This window comes from Balearica regulorum, chromosome 1 (genome assembly GCF_011004875.1).
Source record: "Balearica regulorum gibbericeps isolate bBalReg1 chromosome 1, bBalReg1.pri, whole genome shotgun sequence".
In the NCBI taxonomy this organism is placed as follows: domain Eukaryota; kingdom Metazoa; phylum Chordata; class Aves; order Gruiformes; family Gruidae; genus Balearica; species Balearica regulorum.
Genome location: NC_046184.1, coordinates 88,134,875 through 88,154,229, shown reverse-complemented (window position 1 = coordinate 88,154,229; position 19,355 = coordinate 88,134,875). Strand labels below are relative to the sequence as shown.

The 19,355-nt window shown below is 38.0% G+C and overlaps 1 protein-coding gene across 6 annotated transcripts in view; it reads left to right on the top strand.

The window, feature by feature from the left end:
- The first annotated feature begins 959 nt into the window (after positions 1–959).
- Positions 960–19,355, top strand: part of STXBP5L (syntaxin binding protein 5L) — a 202,730-nt gene continuing 184,334 nt past the window's right edge. For all 6 annotated transcript variants that reach the window (XM_075764835.1, XM_075764825.1, XM_075764817.1 and 3 more), the window contains exons 1-2: positions 960–2,338; positions 17,993–18,090. In XM_075764835.1, the coding sequence (XP_075620950.1) occupies positions 2,153–2,338; positions 17,993–18,090 (284 nt within the window). In that variant the 5' untranslated portion in view covers positions 960–2,152. The remainder of the gene's footprint in view (positions 2,339–17,992; positions 18,091–19,355) is intronic.

The window sequence follows — 19,355 nt, the reverse complement described above, 5'->3', positions numbered from 1 at the left end:
GAGGCCCGAGATGCCGTCCCACGCAACTTCCACCATTTCGGAGCAAGCCTCTGAGAACCACCGAACCGTCCACACAAGCGCCTGGAAGGGCAACCGTGGGTTTATTCCTCTCGGGAAGGAAAAGGGGATTTGTACCTGAGGTGCCAGGCGGTACCAGTAGATGGGCTGGACACCCACCCGCAAGGGAAATGGAGGGTCCCCCTTGCTCGGCGCCTCGCTCTGTCACCGCCGGGACCGTTACCTCCCGTCACGTTTTGTGTTTGTTCGGCCTGAAGCTGAGAAACCAACTTCAGCTCTCTCCACACGAACTAAAGCGGGCTCTGTCCCCCTCAGCCCCGCTCCCCCTCAGGCCTCCGCCGCGGGGGGCTCTTCGTCCCCAGAGCGGCCGCAGCGCTGCGTACCCCGCCGCGCCGGGGGCCGCCCCCGCTCCCGCCGCATTGGGGCGTGGCCGACGGGGTAGACGGCCCCGCCCCGCGCTGCCCGCAGGTTCCCCGCCACGAGCCTGGCCCCGCCCCCGGACTCCACACTCTCGGCTGGGCTGGGGGCGGGGCGTCGCGGAAGAAGGCTGGGGGGGGGAGGGAAACTCGCGTCACGGCCTTTCCCACTGGTGGGAGCGCGTGCCTAACTTTGCAGCGTCCCAGTCAGACGCCGCGGATCACAGCAGTGGTCAGCCATGCTGTCCCCACCGTACCAAGTGTCGGCCTGAGGCTCCGCCTGGAGCCGATCGACCGCCGAACCGCTGAGAGCAGTCCCCGCCCTCCTCCCCTTTCCGCCATTCACATCCACCCAACTTGCCCCTCAGCAACCAATCGAAAGCTGCCTCTGTTGTCAATCACCAACCTTTGCCCCGCCCCCCTCCCGCTCTCCCCCCAGCGGAGCTTGGCGCTCGGTCGCGCCCTGGTGCGGCGGCGGGGCGGGGCGTGCAGGGCGGGCGTGGGAGCGGAGGAGGAGGAGGAGGAGGAGGAGGAGCTGCGGCTGCCGCTGCCGACGGCGGAGGTTTCAGTACCTCGGAGAACGGCTGCGAGAGCACCGGGCGGGCGGGAGCCGCCGCCGCCGGCGGGGACCGCAGCCGCCGCCGCCGCCGCCCTCCGCTCACCTGCCCCGCTCCTCTCCTGCCCCGCCCCTCCCCGCGCTCGCGCCGCGCCAGCCACAGGCGCCCCCGGGGACCGTTAGGAACCGTCGCCTCAGAGCGAGCGGCCGCGCGAGGCGCGTCGCCCCGCTTACCCCCGGCGCCGAGGGAGTCCGGTCCCCCTGGAACGGCCCTGGGGGCACGGCGACGGCACAGGCTCGGTGACCGGGACGGGTGGGAGAAGGCTGAGGGGGTCCGGCACCTCAGGGACGGGACAGGTGGTCAGTCCGGGACGGCCGGACTGGCTGAGGGGGTCGCTCGTTACTGTCGTTCGGTCCTCACGGAGCGGCAGCCGGGTTGGTGGCGAGGAAAGTGAGGGACTCCCACCCCGCCGTGGGGCGGCCGCGCACCCTCCTGGCCGGGAGCCCGAGGGGGAGAGGAGGGTCAAGGGCAGCAGCGGCTGCCGGCACTCGCTGGGGTGGGCAGACAACTAGATAGCGGGAGTCGCGGCAGCGGCTGCGGGACGAGAGCGGTGGCGGGGAGAGGGAATCCGCTCCTCCGAAAGCCTGGCAGCAAAGATACCCCTGACTGAAGGGGTTTTTGAGGAGAAGAGGAAATTGAATGTAGTCGAATTTTTGTAGTTTTGTTAAAATAATCAAGTATCGAAGGCAAATCTTAGGCAGAACAGATAGAGAGATGGAGCCTACTGTTTTGGATGCAGACTTGATTTTTTCATTTACTTTTCGGTTTTAACCACTACTAAGTGTGGATTTTGTGAGAGAACCCGATGGCGGTTGTTCCATTGTTCCTTGTTTGAACGTAAATCTTAGTTTGCTGCTTGTGGATTTTTTTAAATTATTTTTTAAAAGGACCTTTCCAGGTAGCTTTTCCATCTGACAAAATGAAGCCTTTGTATTTTTCAATCAATTATACCTAATAGTGACATTTTGTTTCGTACAAGGGACTTAAAGTGCTGCCTCACTCAGAGGACCATTAAAGACTTTTTTCTTTTGCTACGTGTAGCTGAATGTGTTACGACACATCCTTTCTCCCCCCCAAAATCTTCCGAAAGATTTTTCCAAAATGAAGAAATTTAATTTTCGCAAAGTTTTGGATGGTTTAACTGCCTCATCCCCCGGTGGAAGCAGTGGTGGTGGAAGTGGGGCTGGTGGTGGCTCCGTGCACCCAGGAGGGACTGCAGGAGCTGCAGGGACTCCCAGAGACGAGATCCAGGAGACGCTCACTTCAGATTATTTTCAAATTTGTAAGGTAAGGGCTGTAATTTCTTTTACTATGGAAATAATAAAAGCTACATTGTGTGTGAGGGCAGTAATATGATACCAATAAGCCTTTTACTTGAGAACTGCAGTGGTTGTATAAGGACTTTGGAATGAAAAGACAGATCTCGTTGATGCTTTTTTCTTCCTGCTGCAGAGTTGGAGTGGCCAGTAAATTCATAAAAATCTTGATTTCAGTATTCAGGGCCAAATCCTAAGTTTACACTTGGACCCCAAACTAGTAACAAGATTGTGGGCAGGAAAGCAAATCAATTGGTGCTAGTACAGATAACATTTACAAGTAATTAGAAATGCAAAATTCTATACATCTACTTCCCCTCCTCACTCTTCTCATCCTCTCTTCCTTTCCTTCCCCTTTTTAAGAAAAAGGTACAAGCTAGAAATAAAAGACAGTGCAGTGATTACTGAATCTAGCACTGCAATTATTTGTGAGGGATTAAACGTAGATCGAGGGTGGGATTTTTTAGCATTAGTACTGAAGGTTATGACAATAAACGTAGTGGGGCAGCATAAATACCAAAAAGCTGCCAAATATGTTTGGCATTGGTTTTGTCCTAGTTTTGGCTAGGATAGAGTTAATTTTCATGAGGAGCTGGGATGGTTTTTTATGTGTTGGTTAGGTCCTTCAGGGAATTTTCTTTGAGTAGAAAGCATAAGATATTCCTGTGTGTTTTATGTTTTGTATCTGTTTTCTGCAACAAAGCTTTCAGTGGTGTTCTTAAATGCACAAGTAAAATCAGTACGAACTATTTGGTACTTCTGACCAGCCCTGGAATATGAAAATTATACTTTGGTAATGAAGACCAAGAAATGAAAGGAGAGATTATATTGTGATCCTCTGCTGTTATCTTTAACTTTGACATTAATTCTGTTGGCTTTACTAGAAGTTTTGTTTGCTTATTTGTTTTGCTTAGAAGCTTCAAAACCATAAATTTTAATTAGTCCAATTTACGTTATTAATGGTAAATGAACTTCACCTATTAAGTATACTTTCCTATTATTAACCAGATACCAATTTATTTGAAATTTGTGCTGGAGTGGGCCATAACCTATTCTCATTTGGTTTTGTATTTTGGGAAGAAGGGAGAAATGTAAACAAACAAGACAAGCCCGTAAGACAGTTTATGTGCAGATCTGGTCCTTGTAAAACACACAGCTTTCCTGATCTCAGCTATCATGATTCTAATTCTATTTGGTTTACAGCTACAGCTATTGTCAAAACTCTTATAGAGTTCAAGGGGAGAAGGATGGACCCCCATGACTTAATGAATCAGAGACCTTTGGATTTGATTCTACATAATTCTAATTTCTGGTATTTTTATAGTTCGTTGCTGTCCTGAACCAAAACAGGTTCAGGCCTTTTGAGTCAAATTATTCTGTAGTTTAATAGGGTGTCAGTGATCAGTGCATTAGAATCATACCTGTTTCCCATGGTTGAATTTGACTCCTTTTGTTTATGTACCCAATAATTTAGCATTTTGTGAAATTCCAGGTATTCAGTACAGCGATTTCCCATTTTTGTCACTTCAGTAAAAAGATAATGTAAATAATCAGGATACATTAAAATGTCATTAGAAGGTCTGACATTCTGAGACTTCTAAGTAAGGCTATAACTCAGCATGGTTCTTCGCATTTGAGTCATTTGATAGGGCCAAAGGTCTGTGTTCAGTATGATATATTTATATTTTGTATGGTATATTTGCAAAAATCACCATTATTTCCCTTCCTTGGCTTGATATTACCTGAAGACAGTTGGTGTTACGTTCTGATAGATCTACTTGGAAATGGATTTACTTGATGTTTAGGAATATGTCATTGTGAGAAGACTTCAGTAGGCAATATTTGCCTGTCTTAGCTCTTCAGTTAAAATGTTCTCAACAAAGTAAATATTTGTATAGGAAGGCTTTTGGTTGCTTGCAGCAGCACTTGCTTATGAATGCATGGTACTGCAGAAGTCTATAGTATACAAAATACCAACTTCCTTTTTTCAAAATACAAAAGTATGCTAAAAGTAAACTTCCAAAATATTCAGTGATCATGTGCTTAAAAAATACTGCAATGTTTATTCAACAGGCTCTACTTGATCAGCTATATTACGGTTTACTAACATTACAAGCATGGTTTGAGTGAACCAGCAAAACCCCACAGGCCCCAATCTTGTGTTATGTACTATGCAAGTGTATTGAAGGCAGTAGGACTTGACGCAGGTGCAGCTTTCGTCCTGCATGCTTCAAGGTGTAGGATCTGAGCCATAATTTGTACCTTAATCAATTAAGATTAAATAAAAAATACAGCAAGACAAATATAATCCATGTGCTGTCTTCCTGAGCTTTTGTTGTGTAGAGTTTCTGGTGTTTCAATTGTGTATTTTCATGTTAAGTTACATAAGTTATATAGGCTGCATATTTAAGGATCTATGATCCTTGTTCCTGCTGCACACAGAACTGAGTAAAGCTAATGGCAGTTTTGGTTTGTTATGATCTGCAGGATCAAGGCAGATGAGCTCACAGTCTAAGTAGCACCCCAAACTGGTTTTCGTTTGCTGATTATAAAATCTTCATTTAGATATGAAATGTAAAAGCTGACTCATACTTAAGAATTAAAGGGCCTTACCCTGCAGTTTTTATTTAAATAAATCGCCTTTCTGAAGTTTGTGGGAGGTTTGCTTGACTAAAAACAATGTTCTGGTAGAACACTGTTTTTATTGGTGACACACCTGATTTTATTAGTAACACACCTGAAAGCTCTCTCTTCATTTTGTGACATTTTTAGGATGCTTATTACCACAGTGTATTTTTGAGATTATAAATTAGAACTTAACAGAAGGAAATGGAATATTTCATTTTACACTGAGATGTTCACAATGAGTTACTTTGGCATTTATATTTAAAACATTAATGATCTTCTGTATTCAGAGACTAAAAATGAAATATTCTTGAAACTCTTACACATGAAATAACTATGGCCTTTTTTTAAGCATGATAAATTTATATGTTGGGAGCTGTATTAATGAATCAGTGGCACCATTCTCAAAAGTATTCATGTAATGTGAAATTTTGCCAGAATAGTGTTTTGTGACAACAGGAAGCAGATGTATAGTTTGTTATATCTAGGGCTGCTGTTGGGATTTGGGTATCCAAATGGAAGTCAAGAAAATATCAATTATAGTTCACATTAATTGAATTGAATGTGTGAGCAGCATCACGGCAAAAACTAGGCATGATCCAGTAGAATATGTTAGTAAAGTCTATATTAATTTTAATGGTGTTACGCCTAGTTTCCTCAATTTTGCTCCTTCATATTTCCCCTCTGTATATATGGGGTTTTTTTCTGGCAAGGTTTTTTTGGGGCTCACCTATGTTTGTCCATAGCATATAGAAACTAAAATACAGCAATGGGGTCAGATCTCCTATTAACTTAGGAAATGAGAAGATCACAGGATGTTCTAAATCATTTGAGTAGAACTTTAAACAGAAGGAACATAGAAGGATAAAACAGTGATTTTATTACTTTTGCAGAAGGTTGATTGTTAGGGGATGACGCAGTTGGGAAAAACTAAGAATGAAGATGTACATTTTTTTAACATAGTGCATATTCTTCACGAAATAAGTCTCCCATAGAGAACTACTTGAGCTTTTCTTGAAGAACAATCATAGGGTTGAATTTGTGGAGCATGATGTTAATAATTTTTTGCAGAAAATGTTTGAAATCAAGACCTCAGTTAAGAGCATGGTAGCAGTTGCACTTTACTAGACATAGAATTAATCTAGTCCAGTATGTTCTCCCTCTGTAGGCTGCAACCAGATACCCTAGAAAAGGTTCAAGAACTGCTGGATTAATCATCTTCTCACAGAATTATTCCCCAAGTGCTGCAGGTTAGGGAAGCATGAGATTTGTATTCTCTCCAAAACTGATCTTCAATGTTATTACTGGGTAGTCTTGCTATCTAATAAACATCCCTTTCAATCTTGCTGTATTATTCATATTGACAGTATAGTCATAGTTTCAGTATGCACATTACCCAGTCTTTATACAAAAGCCGTGGAGGCCAGAATAGTTTTAAGTTTTTGTTGAAACTGATATTGAAGCTGTGGCCGATTACGATTGTGCCTTAATAACCCTGCGTATCTTTGACAAAAACAGGCCCTCAAGATGCATCTAACCAGTAGCTAATTTAAATAACTTAATTATCTGGATTTTCTATAAGGTGATCTTAAATTTTAATTCCCGGCATTTATAGATGGTAACACTTTATTTTGCCAACCTATGAAGATGAACATTTAGTCCCTCTGATAGCAGTCAAGTAGGTACTTTAACTGCAAATGCAACATGATGCTACAGTTCAATGATAATAGAGAGAAGGTGAATTTTGGAACAGCAGTTTAAGAACAGTTCTACAGTAGCACATAGTTCTATATTTGGTTATGAAGAATAAAAAAAAAAAATCTTTGTTATAAACTATCCATGGTGTTTTAGTTAGCTTGAGCTGTTTGGTTGATCTGTGTGGTTTCCTTAGTAAGGTCATTCAGGGGGGAAAAAAAAGTGTGTGAAGTGCTACGTTTCAGAGAAAACCCATTTAAAAATAAGTATTAACCCTTACTTGTGAGGGCTCAGAGTTCACTTAAATGGTAAATAAGATAATATTGGGAAGGATTTTTTCCTATATACCAGAGTTTGGATCTAATGTTAGGTGCAAAACCTTATTTATTCTGTGTAAAACTACAGAGTCATAAATTACACTTCTGTAATTAGATGATGGTAATTTTATGAAAGGTGTGATGAGCATAATGTATTTTTCTTTTTAAAATGTTTTTATTAATTAGAAATAGGACTCATCAGTGGTAAAGAGCATAGAATGTTAAAAGCTTATCTTTTAAGAACTTTGAAGATTTTTAGCTACCTATATTAGTGTAGTATAACTGACTCTTGTTTCGTTTTTTGAAAATCTTTTTGTATCACTGTTTCACTATTAATTAAATATTAATCCTAAATGTATGAATGCAGACCTGTCATGGCCAGTACGTGCAATTACAGCTTCAAAAACATTTTAAGACTTTTAAGGTTGCAAAATAAGGCACTCGAAAGTTCCAAATTTCTTATGTTTGGTTGCGCATACGACCTTTAATTGCATGATCCCATATTTCTTCTATAGGTCTAATTTAGTAACATGAATAGTGTTTGCTCAATGGAAAGCACTTCAGTATTTCTTTGCATGCTTAGAACTCAGAGCATACCTGAATATTAAGTTCCCCATGGACTTCCGCAATAGAAGCGCTCACCACTGTAGTTTTGAAAGCTTTATAAACATTAATGAATTGACCTTCATAATATTTCTATGAGATGGAGATATTATTATTCCTGCAGTATAGATAAGGAACCGAGGCACAGAAAATCCCAAATGCCAGGCTGTTTAGTGTCCACTGTTTTGAGTTCCCAGCTTGAGCTGCTTTGAATCTGATTTATTTTTTTTAGCATATTTAACATTTTTATACCACTTATGTCTTCCCATTATGCCTCCCATTGTTTTCATGTTCTGTTGCAAGTGTTCCACACATCTACAGAGTAGTCTTCAGGCTAGTTATTCATACTGTCAATTTATATGTCCACCTTAGATAGAATGCTTTGAATTTCCTTCCTGCCTCAAATGACTACAGATGGAATTCTAGCTCCACACTGGACCTGTGAATTGTACCCAAGATGTATGAATATCATCAACCTCCATTATCTCAAATTGGTCAATCACAAAATGGAAACATGACTAGCAGCCACATGTGAAAAGCTTTATTCATGGCCCTTGGCTAGATTATTTATAAAACTAAGTGATAAAAGCATTGATAGAATTTCCTTTCTGCAAATTTCTACCTGAATTATACCTTGTACCTTCCTATTTTGTACCAAATAGACAAGTCTGGGAGAGAACAGTTCTTTAATTGTTTACTTTTGGTTTGTCCGTAGGACAGACCAGACTCTACTGTACATAAATTGAGGCAAAAGTTCTATGGCAGAAAAAGATAATTTAATTAATCCCTACAAGAGGGGAACAAATTCATGTTGCATAGATTGTCTTAGTTCATCTGTGTTCTAATTTTTCTGCTTTATGGTTGACCTTGCATTTTTAGCAATATAAGAAACATAGAATATCTTGAGCTGGAAGGGACCCACGAGGATCACTGCGTTCTCCTGACTCAACACAGGAAAACCTAAAAGTTAAACTATTTACTGTAATTTCGTGTGCCATTTCAAGGGGGTTTCTTTAGATTTTGTTTTGTTTTTTAATCAAAGGATTAATTTATTTCAATCACATAGTCCTTGAATAAAGAATTGAAATTCAGGGAACTTTTTCCTCACAAGAAAGAGAGAATGAAAGTATATGTTCAGTGAAAGTATATGTTAAGAATAGCTTAATATTCTCTCTGTTCAGGGGTCACTTTTTCACAGGCACTTGTTCAGAGATCAGACCATCATAACAGAATTCCAGTCTTCCTTCCCTGACCTGATGATGGGGCTGGGAAATCTCTGGATATCCTGGAAATGGTGAAGAAAACATGGAACATACTGAGGAACACAGTGTCTTCACATTTACATAGCACAGGCCTGACTTCTACAATCTGGTGTGGTGATGCCGTCTCTCTCTGACAAAGTTAATTCCCATCCCCAAGTTTTCTCTTCATGTCTCACCTTTATTTTGTGTTCCATCATTTTTATCCTCTTAACTGTTATTCCCTGCTAGTGGGAACTGGGCACACTGGATGTACTGTACCTCACTGGTGGGCCACCAGTTACTTAATGAGAAATTTTTGCACTATTGTAGTGGGAAAAGTGATATTGAATCTCTTCTGGAAGGATGGTGGAAATTCAGCCTCGTTGGCCCGTATCTCAGGGAGTGTTCTGATGGTAGAGCTGTCATGTAAAACATCGGTTGTACAAGCAATTTTTTCTTCTGCTTATTTCTGAAAGAAAAAGTCTTATACTTCATTTTTTAAACAAATGACTGAGAAATTACTTAGAGGTTCATGGATAAAAATACAAAGTAGTGGGAGATTTTTTCTCCAAGTAGAAATACATATATTACGTAAAACATGCAGCTGTCCTCAGCGGAGGTGGACTAAAACTGAGACAGACCCCGTTCTCACTTGGTTAGTTTAGATGAATCTCCATTCATATCTGACGCTTATTCTGAGACATCTGATACTCCCTGGTGTATGGTATATGCCCAAATCCCTTTTTGAGGTGTGTGTGAAAATACTGTGAAAAGTTAGTATTAGTATGTTTACTTTATAAACAGAGAAAAGGAAGCAGTAGAGAAGTGAACTAATATACCCTAAGCTACATGAATGTACTGGTCTATTGGCTATTCTAAGAAAAAGTCTTTGTAAAACCAGCTTATAGGGGTATATTAATTTGTCACAATGTATGTTAGAATCATTATAAGGGAAAGTTAGAGGATTGTATGATTAGAAGTATAAGGTGCATCTGTGAAAGTTAGGGGACTGTACGATTAGAAGTATAAGTAATGTGCATCTGTGGAGAGGAGAGAAAGCAATATTGTTAGGTACAGATGGCTGGTAAATATGCTCAAATGTAATAAGATGTTATCTTTGTGCAGTGCTGTGTCCATTCCTAACAGATCACCAGCAAAGACTATGCATAGTAAAAAATACTAGAGACAATCTGTTGCCTGTAGCTAGGGTCAAAGTCTAATGAGGTACACTTTTTATGGTTCCTTTGAAGTTAAGTTGTATATTGGAAAAAAAAAAAAGACCATTAATATTTAAGGCTTTGAGTTTGAGTTGATGAATGCATATACTTAAAAGTAGCTTTACTGAATTCAGCGGTATATGTGCAGATACAGGTGTATACGGTAGCACGTCTTTTTGCAGAATTTGAATTCAATCAATTAAAAATAATTGCTTGTATTTCATTTTAAAAGCTGCTATGTAAGAATGCTGTGAGGTCAAACACTCAGAAGTCTGGTCCCTTATTCAGGTAGTATTCAGTTATGTCTATATGTGTGGCAATCTAGTCTTTATCGCATCTTTTTATTTTCTTGAAGTGTCTGCTTATATTTTGTTCCTGTCCTCCATCACATTTGGTTTGAACAGTACACAACATATGGGAAGGATGGATGCTATTCTGTGTGTGTTCTTTGCAACAGTTCCTTTGAGAAAATCTCTGCATTACCCACTGGACATCACAAAAAGTCATACTCAACAAATTATGAATACTCATCTCAGCTTCGTTCATCCCATTCTATCTATTTTATCCCTTAAGGATGGATATGTGCTTTCTGTTACACCTGTCCAGCATCAGCTGTATGACAGATATATTCCTCTGTAGCTGTGGATAAAAGCTAATTGTAGTGGGTCCTAGTTTATTCATCATTTCACCCTACATGTATATTTAAATACTCACTCAATGAGGCAAAGGCAGGAAAACTGACATGTGGTTATGTAAACAGAGATCTGATTCTTATGATCTTTGGATATAGTGTCTTCATTTGTGTCTGTGAGCTATGCCCTTGGTAGCATTATGGGCAATGCAGTGGGGGATAGTAATGTGCAAGATCTGCTGGATTTCACTGCTGTTAGAGGGCAAAAAACTGCCACAAAATATCTCCGTTTAACTTGGAATGTGTCTTCATCATATGTGAGATTAAATGCTGGCCAGTATTTCCAGATTAAATTTTAGATTCAACATCAGAAACACCAATAATACACATTATATCAAAGTAGGGTTTTAATGCTATTGCTACAGCTGTTAAAAAAACCCTCAAAACCAAACCCAACCTTCAAGAACTTAATTGTAGTAGCAAAATTTTCTTCTATTGTAGTAGCATGGAATTTTCTTGCAAGATTTTTTTAATTCCTCGATATGGCTAATTTTTTTAAATTAAGATATTCTGAAAGCAGCAAACAAAGCATCTACTTCAGAACAGTTACCACAATCAGCAATAACTGAACATGACATAATCAGCCTACAGTAGCAAAGTTCCAGAAAATCCAAAATTAGGAAGACATGCAAAATTAATTAGAGTTATTGTTATGTTGATCTGGTATAACTTTAATAAAGACAGATTGTTTTAATTATTATTTCTCATTAAAGTTATGAAATTATGTTATTTGCTACATCCATAGTCATAGTGAAGACAAAAATATTTTCCTTTTGGGCCTATCAGGTATGTTGAATGACTTTACAGTTCTTGTAAATACCCATAAAACAGATCTCCATCAGACAGATGATATTCTCAACGAAACTATTTATTTCAAGTTCTAGAGTAATATGGTTAAATGATGCAACAACAACAACAAAATCAATACGAACTGCTATTTGAATGACTTTGACTATAATGATTCCCCATTTAGACAGAAGTCTTGCTTAAGTAGGTAGGCCAAATTGAAGCTTGAAATCAGTGTTTTAGGGTTGGGGTTTTTTTATTATTTTACATTAAAGCCAGGGGCAAATAAAGTTTTATTAAAGTACGTAGCATTTTTCTACAGGTTGATGCCCTATTTCTTCTCACCAGTTTAAATGGCAAGAGTGAGAAGTCCATTATAGCATATTAAGTGAACAATGTATGCAATGGATGCATTCTCCATTTTCCTCCCTTTTTGCATACGTGGGGGTTTTTTGTTTTTCTTTTTTTTTAAAACTTGGTAGAGTTCTTTTAGAAAGAATAGGAAGGGAAGAGATGAAATCATTTTACATATAATGCCTTCTCCTGAATTTAGGATTTCCCCAAAGGGGATAATACCTACCTTGGGATGATTATCTTCATGTATTACCCTGTAACTTATTTTATTAACTTATGCTGTAACTCAGTGCTGTGGTAGATTTGGCAAGATGATGTAGTTGTCAAGTGGTTGCTTGGCCACAGCAACACTGATTTAAATAGATCAAACAAGTAAGATTAAATCCCAACCAGTCTGCTTTGAGCAGGGAGGTTTAGACTAGACAGTCTGCAGAGTTCCCTTCCAACCTCACCTGTGCTGTGTACTGGGAATAATGCAGTTCAGGGATCCATGTAATTTTATTTATTTGTGGATTTTCCTGTCTGAATAATATTAATTTTGTATTTTTGATACGCTACAGCAAATTTCGAAGAACAAGTGTGAGGAGAATGCTTTTTGAAATTCAGAAGGCCTTATTTTTCCCCTGTGGTTCACTTAACTTGTCTGTTTGTTTGAATATGAACCATATGCGAATAGGACCATCCTTATTTGATAGTCTTTAATATCCAGTTTGCAGAACTGAAAATTGCAGTGGAAAAACACATCTCTGAAGTTTCTGCAGAGATTTTTTTCATGAAAACATGAACTTTAATGAGGATTGCAAAATTTCTTCTTCATTTTAGTTATTTTCTTTTTAAACTAATTGTCTGGAAGATGCCTTTGGATGTGCTGTCTTTTTCAGGGCCAAGTAATATGAGGAAATTGAAAAATTATATAATGCATGGCAGAACTAGTGTGTTTCAAAAAACAGTCATATGGTCTGCATACAGACTTCTCTTTTTAAAAATAAAGTTAAAAACAATACATATTAAAAATATAGACTTGATACTAATTTTTGCAACCTTATGTTTTAGTTTTTTAAAGTACATTAAGCTGCTTCCAAAGGAAAAAAAGGTTTCATATATTCATAGTATAAATGTATACTATTCAAGTCAGTTCATTTCAATACTCTAATATATATCTCTTATTTTTTCATATAAATATAATTATCAGTGTATAATACTTGTGAAACGAAACTGTTAGAATTCAGGTTGTGTTTGAAATCTACTTTATGTCCAGGACAGATATTTTCCTCAAAATTCTACCATAGCTTATTAAGTGACCTTTTATAACTAAGTAAGTTTTGTAATTCAAAAATTAAACAACAAAACAAATTTGTCTATTGCTGAAAGTATTATTCTTCTATGCCAAAAGTTGTGTATGTAAATATTATGGAACTTTTTTACTAATCCGATTGTTCCTTGTGCATATCTTTTCTTCCTGCCTCTGTATTCCTATTTCAGTAACACTTCTCTTTTTTCCTTTCTGTACCCACATTTTCCATGTTTGTTCTCTACTGTGTTTTTCTCCACCAATACCAATCTCCTTTTTCTCTGTCTCTCAGATGCACTGCTCCTGAAGATAATAAGCTCATAAGAAATACCCTGCTGAGACAAACCAATGGTCCATATCACCCAGCAGTCAGTCTCTGACAGTGGCAATAGAATATGTCATTTAGGGAGAGTAATAAGTTAGATCACTTTCTGCAGTCCATTCCCTTTCTAATCTCCCATCATCCACCATCACTGGATTGGAGATGTCAGAGACTGTTATCCTTAGCCAGTCCCTTTAGAATCCATTTATCAATAATGTCCATTAATTTGTCTAATGCCTTTTTGAAACTGCTGATACTGTCGGCCTTCACAACCTCCTCTGGTGGCAAGTTTCAGAAGTTCATTACCTGTTGTGTAAAGAAGTATTTTCTTTTTTTCTGTTTTAAATTAGCCTTTCATTTGTTTTGAGTAGCTCTGTGCTTTAGCTGAATAACAGTTCCACATTTAGCTTATCCACTCTCTTGATTATGTAAATCTTGTATCGCCCCACAGCCTTCTCCTCTCCAAACTGAAGTTGCAGCACTTTTAGTCTTTCCTGATAAGGCTTATGTCCATCACCTTGAGCATTAGTTGCCTTCCCTGTTTCAGCTCTGACTTGACTACTTTTTCAGATGTAGTGACTAGAGCTGCATTCAGTACTCAAGTAATGGGCTCACAGAGGTTTTATATAGCAGCAAAATGATGCCCTGTGTGTTATTCTTTATACTCTTCCTGATGATGTTCAACATTACTTGGCTTTTTGGGTTGCTGCTGCACATTACACCAAAGACTTCAGAGGAAGGTCAACCATGCCCCCGAAATCACTTTCCTGAGTTGTAAATGCTAGTTCCAAATTCAGCATTGAGTAAGCCTAGTTAAGATTTTTTTCTTTTTTCCTCTAGATGCCTTATCTTATGTGTATCCACACTGAAGCTCATTTATCACCTTCTTGCCCACTTATTCAGGCTAATGAGGTCTTTCAGGAGTTGGTCACCATCTGTACTGGATTTCATTATCCAGAGGACCTTACTATCAGCTATGAACTTTGAGATTTCAGTGTTCACTACCTTTCATAGATCACTAAAAATCCATGGAGTACCCTACTTCAGAGTTTTCTCCATGGTGAAAATCCATTAAACCCTATCCTTTGTTTCCTGTTATCTAACCAGCTTTCAACCCACAAAAAACTCCTTCTATTCAGTCCTGTGACAACTTTATTTCTTTACTAACTTTGCTGTGGAATGTTATTGGAATGCTTTTGGAGAACTTGCGTATATTCATATCCCCTTCATTTACATGCATGCTGACAGCTTCATAGAATTAGAGAAAACTAGTCAGACAGGATTTCCCATAGCAGAAACCTCTGCAGATAATCTTTATCCATGTGCTCAGCTAGTCTTTATTGTACCATCTTGCTGGGGACAGAAATAAACCTTCCCAGTCTGTAGCTCCAGAGTTCCTTTTGTAGATGGCTTTTTCTGTATGACTGTTTCTAGCTTTTAGGTGCAGAGAGACACAGAGTAAAAGAACTGTCTATGGGTATCTTTATCCAAGAAAAAAAAAAAAAAGGTAGCTTTTAGAATATCCTGTAAACATGCTCAGAAGCCCTGGCTGGTAATGTAGGGTAAGAGCTAAATGCAATCCACGGCTTGGGTTTGAAATTTTTGAAAGGTTTAGCTAGCTGGGATTTTTACAAAAAATATTCCTTTGAAAAACTAAAATGTAACTAATAAAAAAAATATCCCTCCTGTATCATTTTCCTAGGTTGGAAGCCTACTGATATCTTGTCCTCTATCTTTCCTGAGCAGGGAGCAGTCTTACCAGAGACTCCAGTCAGGGAAGCCTATAAATGAGGGATGTCATGGTCTTATAGCGTTATAATGCATGGCAGCTCATCTTTCTAAGCACCCGTTTTCACGACTACAACCTCCCTGAAAGCTGTAATCATTGACATTTTTTAATTTCCTACATAGCTGAGTAAGAGACTGTATAGCTATCAGTCAACACTTCATCCTCTGTTCCATAAACCAATAACCAGTCTCTCTCTTCAGTGAGACTTTTGCATGTGGCATGTTGGTCACAATTTGGAAGTAGATTCTACATCCTGAGTCACAGGCTTAGACTACATAGTTCATTTTGAACAAATAGACATTTTCTCAAAAATTCTTTACCTTAGTAAATTGAGTTTGCTGCCCGATGTTACACAAAACAGGATATCTGTGAAATATCAGTAGAAAAGTTAAAAATTTTATGTTTATGCAAATTAGCAGGAACAGTTTTGACTATAAACCCTATTACTTAATTGATACAGTTTAAGACTGAGGTTAGTCCTTTAATTTTTTGAGTTATTTAGAGAATATAAAAATCAATTTGAAAAAAATGGTGTCTTTGCAGTCTAATATAAACTACCATAGAAAAAAAGTTAAGAAAAACTCTTACACTGAAAAATTGCAGTATACACCATGTGAACAATTATGCTGGATATTGCATATTATTACTATGCAATTTTCTTTATATCATGGTATCTTAGACAGTAGGAGATTGTTATGTTCTGTACAGCATATTAAAATGTTCATTTGTAGAATACTGGCAAGCCCAAATAATCAATTTCCTATATTCATTTAGGCAAATTGATTGTGTAAAGATTACTTAATGATATATATATGCAATTTACCATAAGAATATTTGCTTAAAATGATTTAAAAGAGAATAACAAAGCTGAACAAAGATTTATGCTGAAATTACAGCTGCATTTGTAATTGTTCTGTTATAAATAAATTATTTCAAATATTGCACATGAAGTGTATGTCTTGGGGAGCACAGACTGCGTCTAGAGACAGCATGCCAAAAAAGGAGAGATAAAAGAAAGCTGGATAATGTGGAGAAAAGCAGTCCTGGCTCCATCTGCTGTCTGCCTTTTCTCTCTTTTTTTTTTTTTTTAAACCTTCTTCCATAGGCCATTCAGGGTAGGTAAGTCCTATATTTCTTTGAACGCAGACTGATGTTTTAGGATACTTTTTTCTGCTTTTGCCTGCTATTGAGATAGGTTAATTTTTTGGGAAAAATACCTACTTTTTTCTGCTCACCATTGGTAAGTTTTGGTCTGTATTTTTCCCACTAGACACAGCTCAAATTAAGTAGAAACATACTTTCTTTTTTTTTTTTTTTTTTTTGGTTGGCCTAGGTTCAATTTAATTTTGTGGCCTTCCCCTCTTCTTCATCTGTATTAGTAAATGCTGTAAGGAATCCCAGGCACGGTTCTAGAATCATTACTTATTCTGACACATATGCTCACACTAGCTTTATCAATGCATAATTGAAAAATCTACTTCAAGTTCTAGCTTTTCATGTCAATTTTTCTCACAGTCCTTGGAAATAGAAGGGTTGTTGGACCAAGGCTGAGAAGAGTCTGGGGGTCTGAAGTGTTACAGCTTGTGCCTGTTCTTCTGTTGAATAGGCTTCATCTTCAGAATCAGTTCTGAGGCTGCTCTAATTCATGCCAAAATGTCAATCATAAAGACATCTTTTTCTGCCTTAACTGTGTACAGTATAGCTTGGCTCTCTTTCCAAACTGGTTTTATCCTTTATTTAGAGTCCTAATAAATATAAATATTTTACTTGTAAATTGTAATTTACTTGGAGGTTCAATAGACTTCAACAGTGGTTTTTTATTCTACAAATGGCAGAATTTTGCATTCACAAGAACTTCCCAATTGGAATTGGTGTAAATACTCAAATTTGGAAAATGGCTGCAAAACAGAAATAATTTTTGAGTCAATCCTAGAGTTCAAGAATTTTTACTGAATTTAGAGTCATATTAGGTCATGTTGGTCATAACCTCCAGGTTAAGATCACTTAAAATATTATTTGAGGTAGTCTTCAAACTCAAGAATGCATTGCATCATGCTCAGTTCATTTATTCCCCAAGGTATCTCTGCAAAAATTAGAATTAAAAGCGTAGTATTATAAATAAAGATTAAGTAAGAATAAGTGGTTCAGTTGCTTGTTTTGAGAACATCTTCTCTGGCATCTTTGGGTTTTTTTAAATTGATATTAAGGATTTTTACCTCATAGACTTGATTCCATTCATTGGTTTATTGGATCTCTTCCCCGGACATGTTCCATTTCTTTCTGTTGAGGCTGAGGTTATTTGTGACAGTGTTTTAAAAGCATATTATGTGTCCTTTTTTTTTTTTTTTTTTTTCAATTTACAGTTCAGCTGCCTTGCATATTGAGGTTATCTCTCAGTATACCATGTAAGCAATATGTACCAGTTGTATATTGGCATATACTTTGCCATCTACTTTGTTACGGAAAACTATTTAAAATATTACTGAGTAAAGAGCATATCTGGAAATTGGTGTGAGTGAAATTCACCTCTTTATTCAAAATACTGTATCTTTTTAAATACTTTTCTTGAAATGTATTGCAAAAACCACAACATACAGCAAAATATAGATTCTCTTCCTATATGCATAATGTAAAGCATACATGCTGCTATCTGTGGTTATGGTTCAATCACTTTGCTCATTTGTTCTGTTTCAGACGGTTCGCCATGGTTTTCCTTATCTACCCACTGCCTTAGCTTTTGACCCAGTTCAGAAAATTCTGGCAATTGGAACAAGAACAGGAGCCATACGAATGTATCCTTTCTCATTCAGAAATTACACCATTTCTATGTATTTGCAATACAGCGATGTGAATCATTTTCTACAAGCATTCAGGTAAGGTTACAGTTTGTGTTGTTATGTTCTACTTCATTTTGCTCTACCTAGATGGACTGGAAAAGAATGTGCTGTTGAGGAATTACCATCATGTCTTTAAGGTGTCCAAAGAAAAATTTTTACTGAGTTTTTGGCATACAGTTTTGGCATATATTGATTAATATAAAATAGAATTAATTTTTGCTTTTCAGCATGAAAAGTAGACACTTTTCAGTATGTAAAGGTAAACTACAAAGCGGTAATGAGAAAATTGTGAATGTTGTGCTTGCAATAAATGAATTCATTGCTGCAATGCAGCTAGCTAGCTGTAGACATCTTTCCTGTAGATATCTATATATGAGATGTTGTTTAGACTCTTCCAAGTGAATGGTGGGAAATAAGTGATTTTAGGGCAGAATTCATCTCTTCCTGGCAGAGAAGATGAAACACTCTACAAGTGCCTGTTTCTCTTCATTAATTATAAAGGTACATCACTGCTAGCACTTTATATTTTTATACAGTAGGAATTTTAAATTAGAAGTCAACAAAGACTAAATTGAATATAAATGTAATGAAAATTTGGAAACTTTGATTTAAAAAAAAAATCTGAGGAGAATATTTAAATGTGATGTGTTTCAAAATGTTTTTCTGCATAATTTTTAGTTTGTCATAGTTCAAATGTATTCCAATTTGGTGAAAATACATATAAAGTAAGAAAAAAAAGAAGAAAAAATATTACAGGAAGGTTTAAAAGTTACAAGATACAGAAGTAATAAACCAATATTTTTTGCAACTAGATACATTCTGGGTTGAAAGTAGAGGACAATGCTGTATAAAATACCAATCTAATCTTTTCTGGTTCTTTTGCTACCATTGTTCCCAAGGTAACTATTAACCTGATGAACCCAAAGGCAGGTTACAAAGTACAGAAAAACCTCCTGTTGGAGAACCAGTCTATGCTTCATGTAACATGACTAAAACTTTGTTTTCTCCATTTTTGGGTGCTCTTGTTCTGAACAGTTGCATTTGCACACGCTTCATTTTCTATGTGATCCAGAACTTTTCACAAGACTCAGCTAAACTTCCAGTTATGTGACAAGCTTTGCTTTGGTATTTACCTATATGAAGTAGATTGAATATATTCTGTTCAGTTACAAAGAGGAATATCCCCTTGAATTTATGCACCTCTGGGAAAGTGCAAGTCT